General features: G+C 43.0%; 1 protein-coding gene across 1 annotated transcript in view; it reads left to right on the top strand.

Moving 5' to 3' along the window:
* xdh (xanthine dehydrogenase) overlaps positions 1-24,705 on the top strand; it is a gene marked incomplete at its 5' end in the record, with an annotated part of 70,071 nt that overhangs the window by 2,256 nt on the left and 43,110 nt on the right. The window contains 12 exons of the mRNA XM_080421986.1: positions 2,882-2,978; positions 4,066-4,174; positions 5,442-5,568; positions 6,303-6,364; positions 6,888-7,148; positions 7,338-7,412; positions 7,685-7,826; positions 11,126-11,218; positions 11,562-11,713; positions 22,728-22,821; positions 23,086-23,195; positions 24,459-24,643. Coding sequence (XP_080278112.1) covers positions 2,882-2,978; positions 4,066-4,174; positions 5,442-5,568; positions 6,303-6,364; positions 6,888-7,148; positions 7,338-7,412; positions 7,685-7,826; positions 11,126-11,218; positions 11,562-11,713; positions 22,728-22,821; positions 23,086-23,195; positions 24,459-24,643 — 1,507 coding nt within the window. The remainder of the gene's footprint in view (positions 1-2,881; positions 2,979-4,065; positions 4,175-5,441; positions 5,569-6,302; positions 6,365-6,887; positions 7,149-7,337; positions 7,413-7,684; positions 7,827-11,125; positions 11,219-11,561; positions 11,714-22,727; positions 22,822-23,085; positions 23,196-24,458; positions 24,644-24,705) is intronic.

Below are 24,705 nucleotides of genomic sequence, written 5' to 3' on the forward strand. Positions count from 1 at the left end.
CTGGTTGTTACAATGATACTAATGAAGGCTCTGTTCCATTCTGGTTGTTACAATGATACTAATGAAGGCTCTGTTCCATTCTGGTTGTTACAATGACACTAATGAAGGCTCTGTTCCATTCTGGTTGTTACAATGACACTAATGAAGGCTCTGTTCCATTCTGGTTGTTACAATGACACTAATGAAGGCTCTGTTCCATTCTAGTTGTTACAATGACACTAATGAAGGCTCTGTTCCATTCTAGTTGTTACAATGACACTAATGAAGGCTCTGTTCCAATCTGGTTGTTACAATGACACTAATGAAGGCTCTGTTCCATTCTGGTTGTTACAATGATACTAATGAAGGCTCTGTTCCATTCTAGTTGTTACAATGATACTAATGAAGGCTCTGTTCCATTCTGGTTGTTACAATGATACTAATGAAGGCTCTGTTCCATTCTGGTTGTTACAATGATACTAATGAAGGCTCTGTTCCATTCTGTTTGTTACAATGATACTAATGAAGGCTCTGTTCCATTCTGGTTGTTACAATGATACTAATGAAGGCTCTGTTCCATTCTGGTTGTTAAAATGATACTAATGAAGGCTCTGTTCCATTCTGGTTGTTACAATGATACTAATGAAGGCTCTGTTCCATTCTGGTTGTTACAATGATACTAATGAAGGCTCTGTTCCATTCTGGTTGTTACAATGATACTAATGAAGGCTCTGTTCCATTCTGGTTGTTACAATGATACTAATGAAGGCTCTGTTCCATTCTGGTTGTTACAATGATACTAATGAAGGCTCTGTTCCATTCTGTTTGTTACAATGATACTAATGAAGGCTCTGTTCCATTCTGGTTGTTACAATGATACTAATGAAGGCTCTGTTCCATTCTGGTTGTTACAATGATACTAATGAAGGCTCTGTTCCATTCTGGTTGTTACAATGATACTAATGAAGGTTCTGTTCCATTCTGTTTGTTACAATGATACTAATGAAGGCTCTGTTCCATTCTGGTTGTTACAATGATACTAATGAAGGCTCTGTTCCATTCTGGTTGTTAAAATGATACTAATGAAGGCTCTGTTCCATTCTGTTTGTTACAATGATACTAATGAAGGCTCTGTTCCATTCTGGTTGTTACAATGATACTAATGAAGGCTCTGTTCCATTCTGGTTGTTACAATGATACTAATGAAGGCTCTGTTCCATTCTGGTCAAACAGAGTCAGGGTGTTGACTCACTGGAAACACTCTGCTACACCAGTGGGTCTCAAAGTGTGGTCCAGGGACCCTCATGGGTCCGTAACTCTGAGAGTGTACAAATGGAACCAAATGGACCCTTTTTGATTGATTGAATATTTGATTAAACAGAAATGTAAAAACAGCAGGTCCCTCTCCCTCTAGTATTGTGTTTTATGGGCGTGTGTTACCAGATTGTTGTTTACACTCCCTCTAGTATTGTGGCTGTGGGTGTCACTAAGTTGTTGGAGGTATTTAGTCAGAAATGTGGGTATTAGTAACCCTAACCCAAAGTCGCATTGACTATTTTGAAAGCCAATCCCATGTTTAGTTGTTTAACCCTGTCCTCTACCCTGAGCCATCCTAGGCCAAAACAACAGCAAGGGTCTCGCTCATTCGACGCCTAGCAGGTTCAACTTGGGGAGCTTCCCCCCAGACCCTACGCATATCCACGCAAGCCCTGGTCCTGCCCGTAGCAGAATACTGCGCCCCTGTCTGGAGCAGAAGCCCCCACGTCAACAAGGTTGACACTGTCATCAACAGCGCTCTCCGGACAGTAACTAGTTGTCTGAAAGCCACCCCTGTGTCCTACCTGCCAGTCCTAGCTGGAATCGCCCCAGCCAGTCTCCGACGGGATGCGGCTACCCTCGCCCTGGCAAGAAAGGCCCAGAAGTACGACTGGCACATCCTGCACAAAGCCACAACAACACCGGCACCATCAGGCAGGCTCAAGTCTCGCCATACCTACAACAAGGCAGCACAAGAGATGCTACAGTCTATCCCTGAGGACTTGTCCAGAGACGCCTGGCTGGCAGCATCGTGGAAACGGTCATGGGAGACAGCTGGGCCCTCCCGTATCCAGCGATACATCCAGGACCCAGGAGGAGGTGTAAAAGGAGAAGACATGCCACGCCATCTATGGACCTCGCTGAACCGTCTGCGCACTGGAGTCGGGCGCTTCAAGTCTTCTATGAAGAAGTGGGGCCTAACGGACAGTGCGGCATGCGAGTGTGGCGAGCCTGAACAGACTGCCGAGCACATTATCACCGGCTGCCCCCGATACAGCCCACCCTCAGAAGCTGGTCTTTTCGACTTAGGACCAGAGACAAGGGCGTGGCTGCAGGACACTGAGTTGGCCATCTGATGATATACGAAAGAAGAAGAAGAATCCTAGGCTAGCAGAATGAGTGGGAGAAAGGTGGGCCATGGGCCCAGGCCGAGAAGTAGTCGAATCAGTTTGTTTTGGGAGGTTTGAAGCTTAGTCTTTAGTGACATTGAGATGTTGGAGTACCAGGAGGTGCAAGCATAGTCAAAGAGCGGCTGAATCAGGGCTCCTGAAAGGGTCCTGAGAATGTTAATGATATGTTAATGACTTAATGTTATGCAAAAGGGTCCTGAGAATACTTTGTTGACAAATGAGGAAATTATGCTCTTTAATTTACTTTTCTTTTTACGGCTCCATTTGGTTCCATGTGTTACTCTCAGAGTAACTGATTCTGTAGCATATATGGTGTGTGTGTGTGTGTGTGTGTGTGTGTGTGTGTGTGTGTGTGTGTGTGTGTGTGTGTGTGTGTGTGTGTGTGTGTGTGTGTGTGTGTGTGTGTGTGTGTGTGTAAATGTATTAATATGTTAATTCCTTAACGAGCTCGTTAGTGGGTCTGGTTGGAACCAAGCTTGGATGTGCTGAAGGCGGCTGTGGAGCCTGTACTGTGATGGTGTCCAAATACACACCTCATCTACACACTGTGCTGTATCCTTTTGTGTGTGTGTGTGTGTGTGTGTGTGTGTGTGCGTGTGCGTGTGCGTGTGTGAATGTGTGTGTTAAAAGTATTGAAGGTAAACTTTACATCCTGTCTTTGTGTTGTGAGCAGATTACTAATGTAGTCTGTAATCTATAGTTTATAGATTATATTTAGATAAATAGTGTATAGATTACATTTAGATGAAATAGTGTATAGATTACATTTAGATAAAATAGATTACAAATACATTTAGATTATAATTACATAGATTGTTATGTTTGTATTACAGGCTTGTCTGTCATAACTATGTGTTTATTATGTTAATGATTCCAGGTGCGTATTGAGTATACATTATGTTAATGAGGGCATTATAAAGTATTAACGTTATGTTAATCAGTCATTATGTTAATGAGGTCTTAACGTTAATGTTAATCAGTTGTGTTAATGATATGTTAATGAGGACAATTGATATGCATCTAGGCTCATTCCTATGTTAATTTATAGGTTGAGCTGGGGGGATATGAAAGTCTGTGAAAACGTAGCTGTTCAACTTCTGCATGACGCAACCCTCCGCTGTAGCTCGCCTCTGAGAGGCGGGGGAGGGTGGCGCTGACTCGCTGAGACGACCAGTCTCGATGTTATGGAGACAATAAGCATAATATAATAGCATCGGACACGGTTCGCGTCTAAAGACCCGGCCGGATCGGCTCCATTTTCCCCGGGTCCATTTAAGATCGGGTCCAATTTTAATCAGCTCCGTTTCGGACCGGATCCAATCATTCTCGTGCCGTTTCGGGCAGGGTCCAGTACATTTGATTTCTTTCTAGGGTCCGTTCGGTTCGGTTCAAATTTCCTCGGTTCTGTTTCGGTTCGGATCCAATTTTTTGGACCCGTGCTACCCTCTACTCCAGTGTGTTCAGTACATATGAGTCATTATGTTAATGATATGTTAATTATATGTTAATGACTTAACGTTATGCCAATCAGTCATTATTCAGTCAATGCGTGTCTGGCTCCAGTGTGTTCAGTACATATGAGTCATTATGTTAATGATATGTTAATTATATGTTAATGACTTAACGTTATGCTAATCAGTCATTATTCAGTCAATGCGTGTCTGGCTCCAGTGTGTTCAGTACATATGAGTCATGTGACCACAGTGGAGGGGATCGGCAGCACCGCCCGAAAACTACACCCTGTACAGGTACACACACACACACACACACACACACACACACACACACACACACACACACACACACACACACACACACACACACACACACACACACACACACACACACACACACACACAGTGATTATTAATTAAAGGAGTTGATATATTTATAGATTCATAATATATTAATATATTCATCATATATTTATTGATTCATAATATATTAATATATTCATCATATATTTATAGATTCATAATATATTAATATATTCATCATACATTTATAGATTCATAATATATTAATATATTCATCATACATTTATAGATTCATAATATATTAATATATTCATCATACATTTATAGATTCATAATATATTAATATATTCATCATATATTTATTGATTCATAATATATTAATATATTCATCATATATTTATAGATTCATAATATATTAATATATTCATCATATATTTATAGATTCATAATATATTAATATATTCATCATATATTTATAGATTCATAATATATTAATATATTCATCATACATTTATAGATTCATAATATATTAATATATTCATCATACATTTATAGATTCATAATATATTAATATATTCATCATACATTTATAGATTCATAATATATTAATATATTCATCATACATTTATAGATTCATAATATATTAATATATTCATCATACATTTATAGATTCATAATATATTAATATATTCATCATATATTTATAGATTCATAATATATTAATATATTCATCATACATTTATAGATTCATAATATATTAATATATTCATCATATATTTATTGATTCATAATATATTAATATATTCATCATATATTTATAGATTCATAATATATTAATATATTCATCATATATTTATAGATTCATAATATATTAATATATTCATCATATATTTATAGATTCATAATATATTAATATATTCATCATACATTTATAGATTCATAATATATTAATATATTCATCATACATTTATAGATTCATAATATATTAATATATTCATCATACATTTATAGATTCATAATATATTAATATATTCATCATATATTTATAGATTCATAATATATTAATATATTCATCATACATTTATAGGTTATAACTACATTGATAAAAGCAACAATAAAATCTTTGTCCATAAAGTCCTAATGATTTTATGAAACAGTGTGTCAAGTGTGTGTGTGTGTGTGTGTGTGTGTGTGTGTGTGTGTGTGTGTGTGTGTGTGTGTGTGTGTGTGTGTGTGTGTGTGTGTGTGTGTGTGTTAGGAGCGTATAGCCCTTGCTCATGGGTCACAGTGTGGGTTTTGTACTCCCGGCATCGTCATGTCCATGTACGCTCTGCTGCGCAATAACCCCGCCCCCAAGATGGCCGACATAGAGGAGGCTTTTCAAGGTACACACACACACACACACACACACACACACACACACACACACACACACACACACACACACACACACAACCACAGTATAACATGTGGTTAAAGGACGAGTTCAGACATTTTTTACTTTATCTTCATATTATTGGTCCTCACTAATGCTACATGTAATCTAAATGTAAACATGAGCTACATGTAATCTACATGTAATCTAAATGTAATCTACATGTAATCTAAATGTAATCTACATGTAATCTAAATGTAATCTACATGTAATCTAAATGTAATCTACATGTAATCTAAATGTAAACATGAGCTACATGTAATCTACATGTAATCTAAATGTAATCTACATGTAATCTAAATGTAATCTACATGTAATCTAAATGTAAACATGAGCTACATGTAATCTAAATGTAATCTACATGTAATCTAAATGTAATCTACATGTAATCTAAATGTAATCTACATGTAATCTACATGTAAACATGAGCTACATGTAATCTAAATGTAATCTACATGTAATCTAAATGTAATCTACATGTAATCTAAATGTAAACATGAGCTACAGTCACACAGTAAAGCTGAAAGGATAAAGTCATGGGGACTTGTTTCCATTGTGGTCCTACGTGTTCACAAACCTGGTCGTTTGTAACCATGGAGACCAGAGGAAGCTGCAGGTCAATATATGTCATCATAATGTACTTCATATATTTCATAATATGTAACGTTTCTATATTGTTTTCAGGAAACCTGTGTCGTTGTACCGGCTATAGACCTATTCTAGAGGGATACAAGACCTTCACACAGGTTACACTCACACACACACACACACACACACCCACCCACCCACCCACCCACCCACCCACCCACACACACACACACACACACACACACACACACACACACACACACACACACACACACACACACACACACGAGAGAGAACTGCAGACACACCTCTTCAGACTCTACCTCACCTCCTAGCACTCACCTCCTAGCACTCATCCTCTCACTTGTAGATCTGTTATTTCAACCTCCTGCTATAGAGTATAAACTCATAGTTTATCACAAACAGATTAAAAACTACAACATTGTTTTGTTCATTTAATCATTTACACATTGATTGATTGATTGAATGATTGATTGATTGATTGAATACTTTATTTACACATTTGTTAGTAAAAAGCTTTTTTTCCATTATGGTCCATTGTACTCAATTCATCAAGACACGTCATATTACCATAATATATTTAACTAGTTACTGTGTGTGTGTGTGTGTGTGTGTGTGTGTGTGTGTGTGTGTGTGTGTGTGTGTGTGTGTGTGTGGCAGGAGGGGGGGTGTTGTGGAGGGAGAGGGCGGGAAAACGGCTGTTGTATGACCAATGGCAAGGCAGCTGATGGCGAACTGACCAATGGGAAGGCAGCTGATAGCGAACTGACCAATGGGAAGGCAGCTGATGGCGAACTGACCAATGGGAAGGCAGCTGATGGCGAACTGACCAATGGGAAGGCAGCTGATGGGGAACTGACCAATGGGAAGGCAGCTGATGGCGAACTGACCAATGGCGACAAGGCTGAAGAATGTTTCAGTGTAAGACACACACACACACACACACACACACACACACACACACACACACACACACACACACACACACACACACACACACACATGTTTAGTGTTAATATCTATGTCTCTCTCTCTACCTGTCTCTCTATGTCTCTCTACCTGTCTCTCTACCTGTCTCTCTACCTGTCTCTCTACCTGTCTCTCTCTCAGCCTCCTCTCTTCAACTCATCAGAGTTCATTCCTCTGGATCCGACACAGGAAGTTATCTTTCCTCCTGAACTGATGGTGAGACACCTGTCATAATCATTATTATTATTATTATTATTATTATAATACTACACCAAAGCAGCTCCATTTTGTTGTGATCACGTGATCTTTGGCTGTGCTCTTCATCATCATCATGATTCACAGGCTGTGGAACAGCGCCCTCTAGTGTAAACTACTGAAAACACCACATGACCAGTGACTGGTCAATGGCAGTTAATGAGTTAAATATGTTTGAGGAGATAAACATGCCTCTCTCTCTCCCTCTCTGTGCGTCTATGTCTCTCTACCAGTCCATGGTAAAGAGACCTTGTGGTACAGTGAGTTTCAGGGGAGAGAGGACTGTGTGGATTCAGCCTGCGTCTCTTAAAGAGTTACTGAACCTCAAAGCCAAACATCCTGACGCTAAGCTGGTGGTGGGGAACACTGAAGTGGGTGAGTACACACATTGTAGACACACAGGCAGACAGACAGACAGACAGACAGACAGACAGACAGACAGACAGGCTGTGTTCACAGCATAGCAGTGTCATTACTCATAGAAACAATATTAACTAGTGTTATAATAAACTCAATCTGGGATCCCAGGTCAAATAAAAAGGAAAAACAGCGTTTTTCACTTTTGCATTTGACTCTGGGAGGAGTGACTAAATAGACAGACGCTGACTGGAAACCGGCGTTTGGTCTCTGCCTTCAGCCCTCCATTTCCGGTGGTGCGCTTATGTTTTCATTCCCACTAACAACGTTTCTCCACAGAACACTAACACCATTTCTCCCAAAGAACACTAACACCATTTCTCCCAAAGAACACTAACACCATTTCTCCCAAAGAACATGGATGGTTTTGGTTATAAAGCCCACTTGTTTCTATGATGAAAGAACAAGTTTATTTATTTAGCGAGTGCAAAGTCCTTTAGCCAAGCAGTTGTCTCCTGTTCTGTGTATGGAGGATGACTCATCCTAGTCTTTGGAGGGGCCAGAGGAGTGGTGTTGAGCGAATAGTCCTGGTTATGGTTCTCATGGTTGTGTTAACCTGGATGTCCACGTGGTGTGTATGAGATGACCTGGACCAGACAGAGGCACAGTATTCTGCTGCAGAATATGAAAGGGCCAGTGCTGAGGTGCTGAGGTGATGAGGTGATGAGGTGATGAGGTGATGAGGTGCTGAGGTGATGAGGTGGTGAGGTGATGAGGTGGTGAGGTGATGAGGTGGTGAGGTGGTGAGGTGATGAGGTGGTGAGGTGCTGAGGTGATGAGGTGCTGAGGTGATGAGGTGGTGAGGTGGTGAGGTGCTGAGGTGCTGAGGTGGTGAGGTGCTGAGGTGGTGAGGTGGTGAGGTGGTGAGGTGGTGAGGTGATGAGGTGCTGAGGTGATGAGGTGCTGAGGTGCTGAGGTGGTGAGGTGATGAGGTGATGAGGTGATGAGGTGGTGAGGTGGTGAGGTGATGAGGTGATGAGGTGGTGAGGTGGTGAGGTGGTGAGGTGGTGAGGTGATGAGGTGCTGAGGTGGTGAGGTGATGAGGTGATGAGGTGGTGAGGTGGTGAGGTGGTGAGGTGCTGAGGTGCTGAGGTGATGAGGTGGTTAGGTGGTGAGGTGGTGAGGTGCTGAGGTGGTGAGGTGATGAGGTGGTGAGGTGGTGAGGTGGTGAGGTGGTGAGGTGGTGAGGTGCTGAGGTGCTGAGGTGCTGAGGTGGTGAGGTGATGAGGTGGTGAGGTGGTGAGGTGATGAGGTGGTGAGGTGATGAGGTGATGAGGTGGTGAGGTGGTGCGGTGATGAGGTGATGAGGTGCTGAGGTGCTGAGGTGCTGAGGTGCTGAGGTGATGAGGTGATGAGGTGATGAGGTGCTGAGGTGATGAGGTGGTGAGGTGATGAGGTGGTGAGGTGGTGAGGTGGTGAGGTGATGAGGTGCTGAGGTGCTGAGGTGGTGAGGTGATGAGGTGCTGAGGTGATGAGGTGATGAGGCGATGAGGCGCTGAGGCGCTGAGGCGCTGAGGTGATGAGGTGCTGAGGTGCTGTGGTGCTGAGGTGATGAGGTGATGAGGTGGTGAGGTGATGAGGTGATGAGGTGATGAGGTGATGAGGCGATGAGGCGATGAGGCGCTGAGGTGCTGAGGTGCGCAGTGTGGAGGCTGCCGCCCCCCATTTTGCAGAGCAGGTTGTTTCTTGACTTCATCAAGGCTCAAGGCTGGGGAGCTAAACAGACTCAACAAACTCATCAAGAAGGCCAGCTCTGTGGTTGGCCTCCGCATGGAAGGGCTGCAGTCGGTCGCAGAGAGGAGGATTAGGGACAAACTAAATTCCAATCTGGTTAACCCCTCCATCCACTCTATGGCGAGCTGCAGGATAGGGTGAGCACCTTCAGCCAGAGGCTCACTCTCCCCCCGAACATGCACACTGAGCGGTACAGACTCTCATTCATGCCAACTGCCATCAGACTCTACAATGCCTAAGAACTCTCCCTAAATGCATGTTGTCGACCCTGGTCTATGTTGTGTCCATATGTTTTGTTGTGTTTGTGTTTGTCTGTTGTTTACTTATTTATTGTTACACTGTGCTGCTGTCACACCATCATTTCCCTTTGGGGATTAATAAAGTATTTCTCATCTCTCATCTCATCTCATCTCGACTTCACCTTAGCTGCCGTCCCGTTTAGATGTTCCTTGAAGGTAGATTGGATTAGAGGCTTCAGCTTGAGTCCGCTCAGGTGGATGTTTAGTTCTCTGGCAGCTTTTGCATCGTGGAGATGGAATACACTGGAGACACTTTTTGCTGGGCTTGGTTTTAGGCGCCAGGTTTTGCAGAACTGGTCCAGTTTAGCCAGGTCTTCAGTGAGAACCTGTTCCAGTGGGTCAAAGCTTGGAATGCCAGACAGATGTCAAAGAACAAGTTAAAATGTTACTAACATTCCGTGGTTTTGTCGGCTCTGAGGACGCTCTGAGGACGCTCTGAGGACGCTCTGAGGACGCTCTGAGGACACTCTGAGGCTCTGAGGACGCTCTGAGGATGCTCTGAGGACGCTCTGAGGACGCTCTGAGGCTCTGAGGACGCTCTGAGGACGCTCTGAGGCTCTGAGGACGCTCTGACGCTCTGAGGACGCTCTGAGGACGCTCTGAGGACGCTCTGAGGACGCTCTGAGGCTCTGAGGACGCTCTGAGGCTCTGAGGACGCTCTGAGGACGCTCTGAGGACGCTCTGAGGCGCTGAGGACGCTCTGAGGACGCTCTGAGGACGCTCTGAGGCTCTGAGGACGCTCTGAGGACGCTCTGAGGACGCTCTGAGGACGCTCTGAGGACGCTATTGTTAAATGAGTTTGGGTTTGTTTCCAGTGGGAAGCGAGCGCACAGATGTAAATCCCGCCCACTACATTTGATTGGGTAAAGCGCGGCCTGCTTCCTGATCTGAAGGCACGCCCACTTGTAGACCAATGTTGACACGTTCTGAACTGATTCAGTCACACAGTCTGTCAGTCTGTCAGTCTGTCAGTCTGTCAGTCTGTCAGTCTGTCAGTCACACAGTCACACAGCTCTGAATCTGTTCTTAATAATAAACTATATATGATCATTACTCATAGAAACAAAGACGTTACGCTTTATATAATATAATAAACTACATACGTTGTGTGTGTGTGTGTGTGTGTGTGTGTGTGTGTGTGTGTGTGTGTGTGTGTGTGTGTGTGTGTGTGTGTGTGTGTGTGTGTGTGTGTGTGTGTGTGTGTGTGTGTGTGTGTGTGTGCAGGTATTGAGGTGAAGTTTAAGAACTTGCTGTATCCGGTCATCCTGTCTCCTTCCTACATCCCTGAGCTACACACTGTACTACACACTGAGGAGGGTATGTACACACACACACACACACACACACACACACACACACACACACACACACACACACACACACACACACACACACACACACACACACACTCAAGTCAAATACACTAATATACAATTAATATTAGAAAATACACTAATATAAACCTGTGTGTGTGTGTGTGTGTGTGTGTGTGTGTGTGTGTGTGTGTGTGTGTGTGTGTGTGTCTGTGTGTCTGTGTGTGTGTGTGTGTGTGTGTGTGTGTGTGTGTGTCTGTGTGTGTGTGTATGTGTATGTGTATGTGTGTGTCTGTGTGTCTGTGTGTGTGTGTGTGTGTGTGTGTGTGTGTGTGTGGGGGGGTCAGGGCTGGTGATTGGTTCGTCCGTCAGCCTATCCCTGCTGGGGGAGGTGCTAAGGCAGGAGGTGAAGCTCCGCCCCTCCCATCAGACAGAGGTTTTCCGCTCCGTCCTGGAGCAGCTGAGATGGTTCGCTGGTCTGCAGATACGCAACGTAGCTGTAAGTACACACTGCATAAACATTACATTACATGCACACACACACTTAGCTCCGACGGAACCTCTCCCTCCGCTATATAGCTCAGAGATGAGGTTCCTCGTTATTTCCTGCCGTTTGCGGTCGACATTGTCGCACATTTTCCACTTTACATGTTTCTTACCCCTTTCTGCACATCGTATCCAAAAAGTAAAGCTTTTCCGCCATTCTCTCAGATGTTTTAAGTTCTAGCGGAACATAAAAGCTATCCAACGAGTTGAAGAAAGTATTTAATTTGCCTCGGTTTTCATCCGGTTACATGTTTTTAAGGCATTGCGCAAGAGTAGAGATAACATTACTGATTCCCCTACTGGTCAAATGTTGAATTGCATCTTCTAATGCAAAATATTATGGAACGGGATGAAGACAGAGGCAAATTAAATACTTTCTTCAACTCGTTGGATAGATTTTATGGTCCGTTAAAATTTAAAACATCTGAGAGAATGGCGGAAAAGCTTTACTTTTTTGGATACGATGTGCAGAAAGGGGTAAGAAACATGTAAAGTGGAAAATGTGCGACAATGTCGACCGCAAACGGCAGGAAATAACGAGGAACCTCATCTCGGAGCTATACAGCGGAGGGAGAGGTTCCGTAGGGGCTAACACACACTGTGTTCTATATGTACACACTGCATAAACATTACACTACATGCACACACACACACACACACACACACACACACACACACACACACACACACACACACACAGACACACACACACACACACACACACACACACACACTCTGTTCTATATGTACACACTGCATAAACAATACACTACATGCACACACACACTGTGTTCTATATGTACACACTGCATAAACAATACACTACATGCACACACACACTGTGTTCTATATGTACACACTGCATAAACATTACACTACATGCACACACACACACACACACACACACACACACACACACACACACACACACACACACACACACACACACACACACACACACACACACTCTGTTCTATATGTACACACTGCATAAACAATACACTACATGCACACACACACTGTGTTCTATATGTACACACTGCATAAACAATACACTACATGCACACACACACTTTCTGGCCCTCATTTATCAATGGAGTGAACAAAGTTCTACAAACCATCTTATATTTGATCCCAGGAATGATCTTGATTTCACAGGTTAGGGTTAGTAAGGGTTAATGACAGAGGGTTAGGGTTTATCATGTTAATGACAGAGGGTTAGGGTTTATCATGTTAATGACAGAGGGTTAGGGTTTATCATGTTAATGACAGAGGGTTAGGGTTTATCAAGTTAATGACAGAGGGTTAGGGTTTATCACGTTAATGACAGAGGGTTAGGGTTTATCACGTTAATGACAGAGGGTTAGGGTTTATCACGTTAATGACAGAGGGTTAGGGTTTATCACGTTAATGACAGAGGGTTAGGGTTTATCACGTTAATGACAGAGGGTTAGGGTTTATCATGTTAATGACAGAGGGTTAGGGTTTATCATGTTAATGACAGAGGGTTAGGGTTTATCATGTTAATGACAGAGGGTTAGGGTTTATCACGTTAATGACAGAGGGTTAGGGTTTATCACGTTAATGACAGAGGGTTAGGGTTTATCAAGTTAATGACAGAGGGTTAGGGTTTATCACGTTAATGACAGAGGGTTAGGGTTTATCATGTTAATGACAGAGGGTTAGGGTTTATCACGTTAATGACAGAGGGTTAGGGTTTATCACGTTAATGACAGAGGGTTAGGGTTTATCATGTTAATGACAGAGGGTTAGGGTTTATCATGTTAATGACAGAGGGTTAGGGTTTATCATGTTAATGACAGAGGGTTAGGGTTTATCATGTTAATGACAGAGGGTTAGGGTTTATCATGTTAATGACAGAGGGTTAGGGTTTATCATGTTAATGATACCTGGTTGCCCCAGGTTCGATTCCAGGCTATCCCAGCATATGCGCCGATGATATGAAATTTGTCCCTGAGCAAGACTCTTAACCCCAATTGCTCACAGGTTCTCATTGGAAACAAGACCGCAAGGACTTTCATGAACGACCTGTTAAAAGGAATTATCCTTATCCTTTATGACAGAGGGTTCGGGTTTATCATGTTAATGACAGAGGGTTAGGGTTTATCATGTTAATGACAGAGGGTTAGGGTTTATCATGTTAATGACAGAGGGTTAGGGTTTATCACGTTAATGACAGAGGGTTAGGGTTTATCATGTTAATGACAGAGGGTTAGGGTTTATCATGTTAATGACAGAGGGTTAGGGTTTATCACGTTAATGACAGAGGGTTAGGGTTTATCATGTTAATGACAGAGGGTTAGGGTTTATCATGTTAATGACAGAGGGTTAGGGTTTATCATGTTAATGACAGAGGGTTAGGGTTTATCATGTTAATGACAGAGGGTTAGGGTTTATCATGTTAATGACAGAGGGTTAGGGTTTATCATGTTAATGATACCTGGTTGCCCCAGGTTCGATTCCAGGCTATCCCAGCATATGCGCCGATGATATGAAATTTGTCCCTGAGCAAGACTCTTAACCCCAATTGCTCACAGGTTCTCATTGGAAACAAGACCGCAAGGACTTTCATGAACGACCTGTTAAAAGGAATTATCCTTATCCTTTATGACAGAGGGTTCGGGTTTATCATGTTAATGACAGAGGGTTAGGGTTTATCATGTTAATGACAGAGGGTTAGGGTTTATCATGTTAATGACAGAGGGTTAGGGTTTATCACGTTAATGACAGAGGGTTAGGGTTTATCATGTTAATGACAGAGGGTTAGGGTTTATCATGTTAATGACAGAGGGTTAGGGTGTATCACGTTAATGACAGAGGGTTAGGGTTTATCATGTTAATGACAGAGGGTTAGGGTTTATCACGTTAATGACAGAGGGTTAGGGTTTATCATGTTAATGACAGAGGGTTAGGGTTTATCATGTTAATGACAGAGGGTTAGGGTTTATCATGTTAATGACAGAGGGTTAGGGTTTATCATGTTAATGACAGAGGGTTAGGGTTTATCACGTTAATGACAGAGGGTTAGGGTTTATCATGTTAATGACAGAGGGTTAGGGTTTATCATGTTAATGACAGAGGGTTAGGGTTTATCACGTTAATGACAGAGGGTTAGGGTTTATCACGTTAATGACAGAGGGTTAGGGTTTATCACGTTAATGACAGAGGGTTAGGGTTTATCACGTTAATGACAGAGGGTTAGGGTTTATCACGTTAATGACAGAGGGTTAGGGTTTATCACGTTAATGACAGAGGGTTAGGGTTTATCATGTTAATGACAGAGGGTTAGGGTTTATCACGTTAATGACAGAGGGTTAGGGTTTATCACGTTAATGACAGAGGGTTAGGGTTTATCATGTTAATGACAGAGGGTTAGGGTTTATCATGTTAATGACAGAGGGTTAGGGTTTATCACGTTAATGACAGAGGGTTAGGGTTTATCATGTTAATGACAGAGGGTTAGGGTTTATCATGTTAATGACAGAGGGTTAGGGTTTATCATGTTAATGACAGAGGGTTAGGGTTTATCATGTTAATGACAGAGGGTTAGGGTTTATCACGTTAATGACAGAGGGTTAGGGTTTATCACGTTAATGACAGAGGGTTAGGGTTTATCATGTTAATGACAGAGGGTTAGGGTTTATCATGTTAATGACAGAGGGTTAGGGTTTATCACGTTAATGACAGAGGGTTAGGGTTTATCATGTTAATGACAGAGGGTTAGGGTTTATCATGTTAATGACAGAGGGTTAGGGTTTATCATGTTAATGACAGAGGGTTAGGGTTTATCATGTTAATGACAGAGGGTTAGGGTTTATCATGTTAATGACAGAGGGTTAGGGTTTATCACGTTAATGACAGAGGGTTAGGGTTTATCACGTTAATGACAGAGGGTTAGGGTTTATCATGTTAATGACAGAGGGTTAGGGTTTATCATGTTAATGACAGAGGGTTAGGGTTTATCACGTTAATGACAGAGGGTTAGGGTTTATCATGTTAATGACAGAGGGTTAGGGTTTATCATGTTAATGACAGAGGGTTAGGGTTTATCATGTTAATGACAGAGGGTTAGGGTTTATCATGTTAATGACAGAGGGTTAGGGTTTATCATGTTAATGACAGATAGCCTGGCAAGGCTGTCATAATGTGTTTATGGAGTGATTGATGAGTGAATTATAAACATTAATGGATGAAGGCTGGTGTGTGCTGGATGGTTATATCTCTGATCTCCTGGTGGTCCAAATAAATCCACAGCATGAAGAACACCTGGGCTGAGCACAGGTTTGGAGCGTCAGGTTTTCATCTTTAACTCAGGTTAAACATAACTCCATAGGACACGCTACTGTATATAACTCACTGAGACCTCTCTGTCCATGAAACGATTACAGCGGCACCGGTCCAGACTGCAGAAAATGCTCTTGCATAATAATAATAAACTTTATTTGTATAGCACCTTTCATGACATGAAATGCAGCTCAAAGTGCTTTACAGAGCAAGAATACAATTACAGTTACAACCAATTTAACACAAATTTAACAAAAAAAAGAAAAGCATAAAACAACATTAAAATAGGCAATACAGTGAGGACTTAAAAAATCAACCAAGGAATCAGCTAAAAGCAAGAGTGAAGAAATAGGTCTTGAGTTGTGCTTTAAAGCTATCGACAGAGGCTGCCTGTCTTAGGTGTAATGGGAGTTTATTCCACGCTGTCGGTCCGTAAAAGCAGAATGCTGCTTCACCGTATTTCTTATAAGTCATTGTAGGCACCTCGAGCAGGTCAGCACTTGAAGACCTGAGGGGCCGGTTTGGAACATATCTCTCTAGGCAGTCATAGAGGTAGGAAGGTGCCAGACCATTTAGAGCTTTATAAACTATTAAAATAATGTTAAAATCAATCCTAAAAACAACCGGGAGCCAGTGTAGTGAAGCTAGAACTGGAGTGATATGTTCTCTCATCCTAGTTTTACTTAAAATTCTGGCTGCCGCATTTTGAACAAGTTGTAATCTGTCAGTTGTTTTCTTTGGCAGGCCAGAGTAGAGTGCGTTGCAGTAATCAAGCGCTCATATATATTGCAAATAGCAGATCTATAAGCTCACAACGCATGTAGATCTGCCGTTTTCAACTAACCAATGCAGCCAGATCTGCATTCTTATCTGAATGTTATAGCAGTTTGTTTAAATGAGTGAATGATTAAGCACCTTACTTATAACATTGCAAATAGGCTGTTAGATTATAATTGTTTGTCATTGTAACTTAGAAATAAAATAGACATGCATGTCCATGATGTAGCCTAGGCCTTTATAAAATGTTATATTATCACAGGGATTATTTATCAGTGTGTTAGAGATACATTAAGGAGTGGATACGTTGTGTCCAGATGCCTGTCAGACGGTCAGACATGCTGCTCTGCAGGTCTAGGATGAACAAACAGGTTTAGACCTGACGTGGGATCTGAGCGGGCCGTATGATGATCAAAGTCACCATAGATGATAAATGAAAATTGCGGTGATCTCGCCGTACGCTCATTATTTGGTCTACTCTACACCACTACTCTACACCACTTTGATTAATGAGGGCCACTGTGTTCTGATATGCAACGTAGCTGTATGTACACACACACACACACACACACACACACACACACACACACACACACACACACACACTGTTGAGTGTTTGTTCAGTAAGGGACCAGTCGAAATTTACATAAGGGGGGGCATGGAGGAAATGTATGTGCCCTGATCTAAAATGTCATGACCCTCCCTTTGACAAAAAAAATATATCAATGACCCTCCCCAAGTGATTACAAAAAAAAGAGTAACCCTCCCCGCGTAGAAGTGTCACGATATATTGTGTCACGATATAGCCTATCGTGGTATTAAAATGTGATGATAGGTATTGTCATGATGTCATACTGTATCGTAATATTTTTTTTAATTGTTTTTGTAATAAAAAAAAAACACTTTCTTTTTTTTTGCCGGTGAAAGTTAGGAGTTTTTACTGTATGATATGAAATGTAAAGCTTATCATAATCATAGTAATTATTAATCATGTCCTCCATCATATTCAAGGTATTTTGGAGAGAAATGAAACAGACTCCAGTCAGTCACTTTCAGTTTAAAGCACTGCAGAGGGGAGGTGTTGTGTGTCAGCTGATGCTCGTTGACGCTCGTTAATGTGACATGCATCTGCACTCTCAAATAGGCCTATTATAGATTTTTTTTAGCTGTTGGAAATAACTAGGCTGCACTTGGTTGGTAAAGTCCAGATGACAAAAATATGAGGTTTGTGGAATTTATAGTTATGCAGTCTTATATTATATTATATTTGTTATATCAGTGTCTATCTGTCCTCTGAAACAATGGGTTTATAGTTATTGAGAACTTCCCTTCTCCATTAAGCTTGCACAAATGTATTTATTTGTGTGTACAAAGCACTTTGTAATTGTTTCTAACTTGCTTTATAACGTTATTTATAAGATGATGGCCAATGTTGATGATACATGAGAAAAGAACATTAATAATATATCATATCGATATCATGCCCAACATCATGTATCGTATTGTGAAATTCTTGACACCCCTAACCCTCCCCATCAAATTCAACATGACATTTAAAACTGATATGTCCAATGTTTTGCTTTCCACATTGATTAGAACATTGCTGTAGTGTAGTCAGTCTTGCTAAATGCACAGTGTATCTGTAGTAGTGGTAGCAGAATGGATAGTGTTCTCATCTTACATGTGGGAAACCCATTGAATCCTGGTCAGATTGAAGAAAGTTGAATATTTGGTAACCAGTAGTTTAAAACTTTTGTCACTCTGCCCTTTTAATTATCAACTACAACTACACTGTTGCCTACATAAAACAAATTAGGCTATCAATTATGGCCTGATGCTTCTGGTTTTACTTGTGGAGCTAGGCATCTATACACAACTGTCCATATAGATCCACATTAATCACATGCACAGAATTACTTCAAATGATTATGAATATCCAGTTATAGTAGGCCTATTTATAATGCATCTCTCCAATAACGCCTGTTGAAGTTTTGCTTAATTGTTCAACCACCATCGTTAAGACGCTGAATAGATTTGACTGGGTCGTTCACACTCGCTGTGCGTTGATGGCTTGTTAACGACCGTCATTGATTCTAAATAGACAAGGTGTTACTTGATTTGAATTCTTTGTATCCTTTGAAATGGAGAGGGGTCATTGACCACTGTTCTGCTGTACTAAAAAGGTATATAAAAAACGGACTATTTTATCAATTCAAAATTGCATGACCCTCCCTTGGATTCAAAGTAAAATTAGCTGACCCTCCCTTGGACCAAAATTAGAAAGGCATGACCCTCCCCTATTTTCCTCCATGCCCCCCCTTATGTAAATTTCGACTGGTCCCTAACAGGAGTCTCGTGAGAGACTAGTGAGCGCCTGCGAGCAGGCTGCTGTTTCATCTGCTCTGAGTGTTTTCTTGTTTGAGTGTCTTTTGTGAGCTTTTTCTTTTCCTATAAGGGGACTTTTTGTTTCCTTTGGCTCTTTATATATCCTATGGATAAAAACATTGTTTATCGCAGCGGCAGTAACCTCGTTTATTCGAGAGGTGATCTGCTCGCGTTTAGGAAAACGGGACACGCCGGCACCCGCCACCCGATCCCCGGGGAATTGAGGAGGAAATACCGGGGGTGTAGAGCCGGTGCCAAGGTGAAGACCGGGCTAACAAACAACAAGCGGCGGCAGTATAAGCCATCCATTCCCTCGGTGTTAATGGGAAATGTGAACGTGCTGACCAGTATGAAAATGGACGAATTACGAGGGCTGGTCAAGACGCAGAGGATATATCGTGAAAGCAGCCTGATCATACTGACGGAAACATGGCTAACTAGCCGCAAACCAGACACCGCTGCGGAGCTACAGGGATTCAGTCTCGTGAGGGCGGACAGAGACACCAAAGTGTGTCAGAAGACGAAAGGTGGGGGTCTTATACTGTACGTTAATAACAGATGGTGTAACCCGGGCCATGTGACTGTGAAGGAGATCATCTGCTCCAGCGATATAGAGCTGTTAGCTGTTAGCCTAAGACCCTACTATATTCCTAGGGAAATATCACACGTTATTGCCGTCTGTGTTTACATCCACCCGAGGGCTGACGCAGGGGCAGCGTGTGAGACGCTACACTCAACTGTTGCTAGGCTACAGACACAGCACCCAGATTCCTTTATTGTCATATCGGGAGACTTTAATCACGTGACCCTGGACTCAACACTTACTGCCTTCCATCAGTTTGTGGACTGTCCAACCAGGAAAAACCGGATTATTGACCTGCTGTATGCTAATATCAAAAAGGCATACACGGCCACCCCCCTCGCCCAATTGGGTAAGTCCGACCACAACATGGTCTATCTACAGCCCCAGTACATTCCACTAGTTCAAAGGCAGCCCGTCAAAACACGGTCCATCAGGAAGTGGACCCCAGAAGCGGAGGAGTCCCTCAGAGACTGCTTCGAGTCCACTGAATGGAGTGTACTGCAGGGTCCACATAGTGAGGACATTGAGGGCTTAACACACTGCCTGACGGGCTACATGAACTTTTGTCTGGATGTGGTTGTTCCGGTCAGGACAGTGCGCTGCTTCGCCAACAACAAGCCCTGGGTAACCAGTGAGGTGAAGGCTGTTCTGAACAGGAAAAAGAGGGCTTTTAAAAACAAGGACCAGGAGGAGATGAAGTGCGCACAGCAGGAGCTTAGGCACTGTATTAAGAAGGCTAAGGACATCTACAGGAGGATGGTGGAGAGGAAGCTGAGGGAGAACAACATGAGGGAAGTGTGGAAAGGCATGAAGACCATCACAGGCCTCAAACAGGGGAATGGGGGTGCAGTGGAGGGGAGCAGAGAGAGGGCAAATGAATTTAACACCTTCTTTAACCGGTTTGACTCCGGGGTTGTCCCCCCTCCTGTCCCTCCCGCCCCCCATCAAGTCCCCAATTCCACACCCCCTCCTCCCCCCCTCTCCTCCCAAACTGAACATGGACTGTTCACCCCCCCTCCCCCCACCCCCCGTCTCATCACAGCAGACCAGGTCAGAGGAGAGCTGCGGAGAATCCGTCCCAGGAAAGCGGCTGGCCCCGACAAGGTGTGTCCAAGGCTACTGAAGGCCTGTGCCACTGAGCTTGGAGACCCTCTTCAGCACATCTTCAACATGAGCCTGAGGCTGGGGAAGGTTCCCACACTGTGGAAAACATCATGCATCGTTCCGGTGCCTAAGAAGGGGCGCCATGGTGAACTAAATGATTTCAGACCTGTAGCGCTGACCTCTCACCTGATGAAGACTCTGGAGAGGCTGATTCTCCACTTTATCAGACCCCAGGTGCAACATGCCCAGGATCCCCTGCAATTTGCATATCGGGAGAGGGTGGGGGTGGAGGACGCCATTCTATACCTACTTCATCGGGCCTCCACATTCCTGGACAGGGAAAGTGGTGCGGTGAGGATACTATTTTTCGATTTCTCAAGCGCCTTTAATACCATACAGCCCCCCCTATTACGTGATAAACTGACCAGCATGCATGTTGACCCACAACTTGTGTCCTGGATCATGGACTACCTCACCGACAGACCACAATATGTCAGGTTGAGGGACTGTACATCCGACACTATCATCTGCAGCACAGGAGTCCCACAGGGGACTGTGCTGGCCCCCCTTCTCTTCACCCTGTACACAGCAGAGTTCAGACACTGCTCGGAGATGTGCCACCTGCAGAAGTTCTCCGACGACACAGCCATCGTCGGGTGTATTAAGGGGGGGGAGGAGGGGGAGTACAGGAAAGTGATAGAGGATTTTGTGGGCTGGAGCCAGCTGAACAAGCTACAGCTAAACATCGCCAAGACCAAGGAGATCGTTATCGACTTCAGGAGAACCCGCCCCACCCCACAACCAGTTTCCATCGGGGGGGTGGAGGTTGAGGTGGTCGAGTCCTATAAGTTCCTGGGAGTAGAGCTTTGATCATAAACTGGACTGGTCAGCAAACACGAACAGTCTCTATAAGAAGGGTCAGAGCAGGCTGTATTTCCTGAGGAGACTGGCCTCTTTTAACATCTGCAGGAAGCTCCTGCAGATGTTTTACCAGTCAGTGGTTTCCAGTGTTGTCTTCTATGCTGTGGTGTGTTGGGGAGGTAATGCCAGACAGAGAGATACAGTCAGACTGGACAGACTGATTAGGCGGGCCGGCAAGGTCATAGGGACTGGGACTGAGCTAGAGTCAGTGGTGGCTATGGCAGAGAGGAGGACCCTGGCCAAGGCAGTGTCCATTCTTGATGATGCCAGCCACCCACTGCACACAGCACTTTATGCACAGAAGAGCAATTTTAGCAATAGGCTCCGATCACTGCAGTGTAGCACGGACAGATTCAGGAACTCTTTTATCCCAAGGGCCATTAGGCTGCATAATGATGCACTGGGGGAGAGAGGAGGGAGGGGGAGGGGGTTGACCAGCTGATCTATATATATTTATTTGTTTTTTTAGCTGTGCTCTTTTAACTGCTTTTACCTAGGTCTTTTAACTGCTTATAACTGATAGTTTTTTATTAATGCATTCATTCATTCCCATTGGTGTAATGTTTTTTTTAAATGTTTACCATGCTTCTTTTTTATTGGCCTCTGTATGAATGTATTGCACTGGAGCCGTTGAGCAAAACAAATTTCCTTCGGGATCAATAAAGTATATATCTATCTATCTATCTATCTACACACACACACACACACACACACACACACACACACACACACACACACACACACACACACACACACATTCAGGCATAACTCTATCTCTAACCCCTAAACCTGGCTTCCAAAGTGTGTGGGAGGGGCCTGTGTGGGAGGGGCCTGATTTGCAAAATATTTTTTTGTGTATTTCATTACATTGGTGTTTGTTGTGTTTATGCAGTGTGTAGGTGGTAACATCATGACAGCCAGTCCTATCTCTGATCTCAACCCTGTTTTCATGGCAGCCGGCTGCAAGGTTACACTAATGGATACAGGTACACACACACACACACACACACACACACACACACACACACACACACACACACACACACACACACACACACACACACACACATAGACACATAGACACACACACATTATGAAAGACAGCTTGAACCTTGAACTGCTCTAAACATCAGCCTGTGTGTGTGTGTGTGTGTGTGTGTGTGTGTGTGTGTGTGTGTGTGTGTGTGTGTGTGTGTGTGTGTGTGTGTGTGTGTGTGTGTGTGTGTGTGTGTGTGTGTGTGTGTGTGTAGGAGCCAGGCGTACAGTGGACATGGACGACCGTTTCTTCACATCTTACAGGAAAACTGTCCTGAAACCTGAAGAGATTCTCATCAATATTCTGATTCCTTACAGCAGCAAGGTAATTATTCATATATGATAATGACATGAATATTAATTATGTTAATTAATATTCTGATTCCTTACAGCAGCAAGGTAATTATTCATATATGATAATGACATGAATATTAATTGTGTTAATTCATATTCGGATTCCTTACAGCAGCAAGGTAATTATTCATATATGATAATGACATGAATATGAATTATGTTAATTCATATTCGGATTCCTTACAGTTGCGGTTCTCAAACATCTTTTTGCCACAACCCCGTTTTATGGTGGCAACGTTTTGGCGACCCCACACTTTATTTATAGTGCAAATAAAGAATATCTTAAAATAAAAGCATACATTGTTGTATACACATATAATGGTAGGACATAAAACCAGCAGTACTAGAGGTCCTGGTAGGACATAAAACCATCAGTATAGAGGTCCTGGTAGGACATAAAACCATCAGTATAGAGGTCCTGGTAGAACATAAAACCAGCAGTATAGAGGTCCTGGTAGGACATAAAACCATCAGTACTAGAGGTCCTGGTAGGACATAAAACCATCAGTACTAGAGGTCCTGGTAGGACATAAAACCTTCAGTACTAGAGGTCCTGGTAGGACATAAAACCATCAGTAATAGAGGTCCTGGTAGGACATAAAACCATCAGTACTAGAGGTCCTGGTAGGACATAAAACCATCAGTACTAGAGGTCCTGGTAGGACATAAAACCATCAGTACTAGAGGTCCTGATAGGACATAAAACCATCAGTACTAGAGGTCCTGGTAGGACATAACACCATCAGTACTAGAGGTCCTGGTAGGATATAAACCATCAGTACTAGAGGTCCTGGTAGGACATAAAACCATCAGCACTAGAGGTCCTGATAGGACATAAAACCATCAGTACTAGAGGTCCTGGTAGGACATAAAACCATCAGTACTAGAGGTCCTGGTAGGACATAAAACCATCAGTACTAGAGGTCCTGGTAGGATATAAACCATCAGTACTAGAGGTCCTGGTAGGACATAAAACCATCAGTACTAGAGGTCCTGGTAGGACATAAAACCATCAGTACTAGAGGTCCTGGTAGGACATTAAACCATCAGTACTAGAGGTCCTGATAGGACATAAAACCATCAGTATAGAGGTCCTGGTAGGACATAAAACCATCAGTATAGAGGTCCTGGTAGGACATAAAACCAGCAGTACTAGAGGTCCTGGTAGGACATAAAACCATCCGTTCTAAAGGTCCTGGTAGGACATAAAGGGGTTGTTTTTTAACCGTTTCAGGGCCAGTACTTCAGGGCCTACAAGGTCTCCCCTCGCAGGGAGGATGACATCAGCATCGTGACGTCAGGGATGAGCGTGACGTTCGTTGAAGGAACCTCGGTGGTTCAGGACCTCCGCCTGAGTTATGGAGGCATGGCCCCCACCACCGTGATGGTTACCAAGACAACCAGGAGACTGGTGGGGAGGTACACACACACACACACACACACAGACACACACACACACAGACACACACACACACACACAC

This window comes from Gymnoscopelus braueri (assembly GCF_963280865.1).
Source record: "Gymnoscopelus braueri genome assembly, chromosome: 24".
NCBI lineage: Eukaryota > Metazoa > Chordata > Actinopteri > Myctophiformes > Myctophidae > Gymnoscopelus > Gymnoscopelus braueri.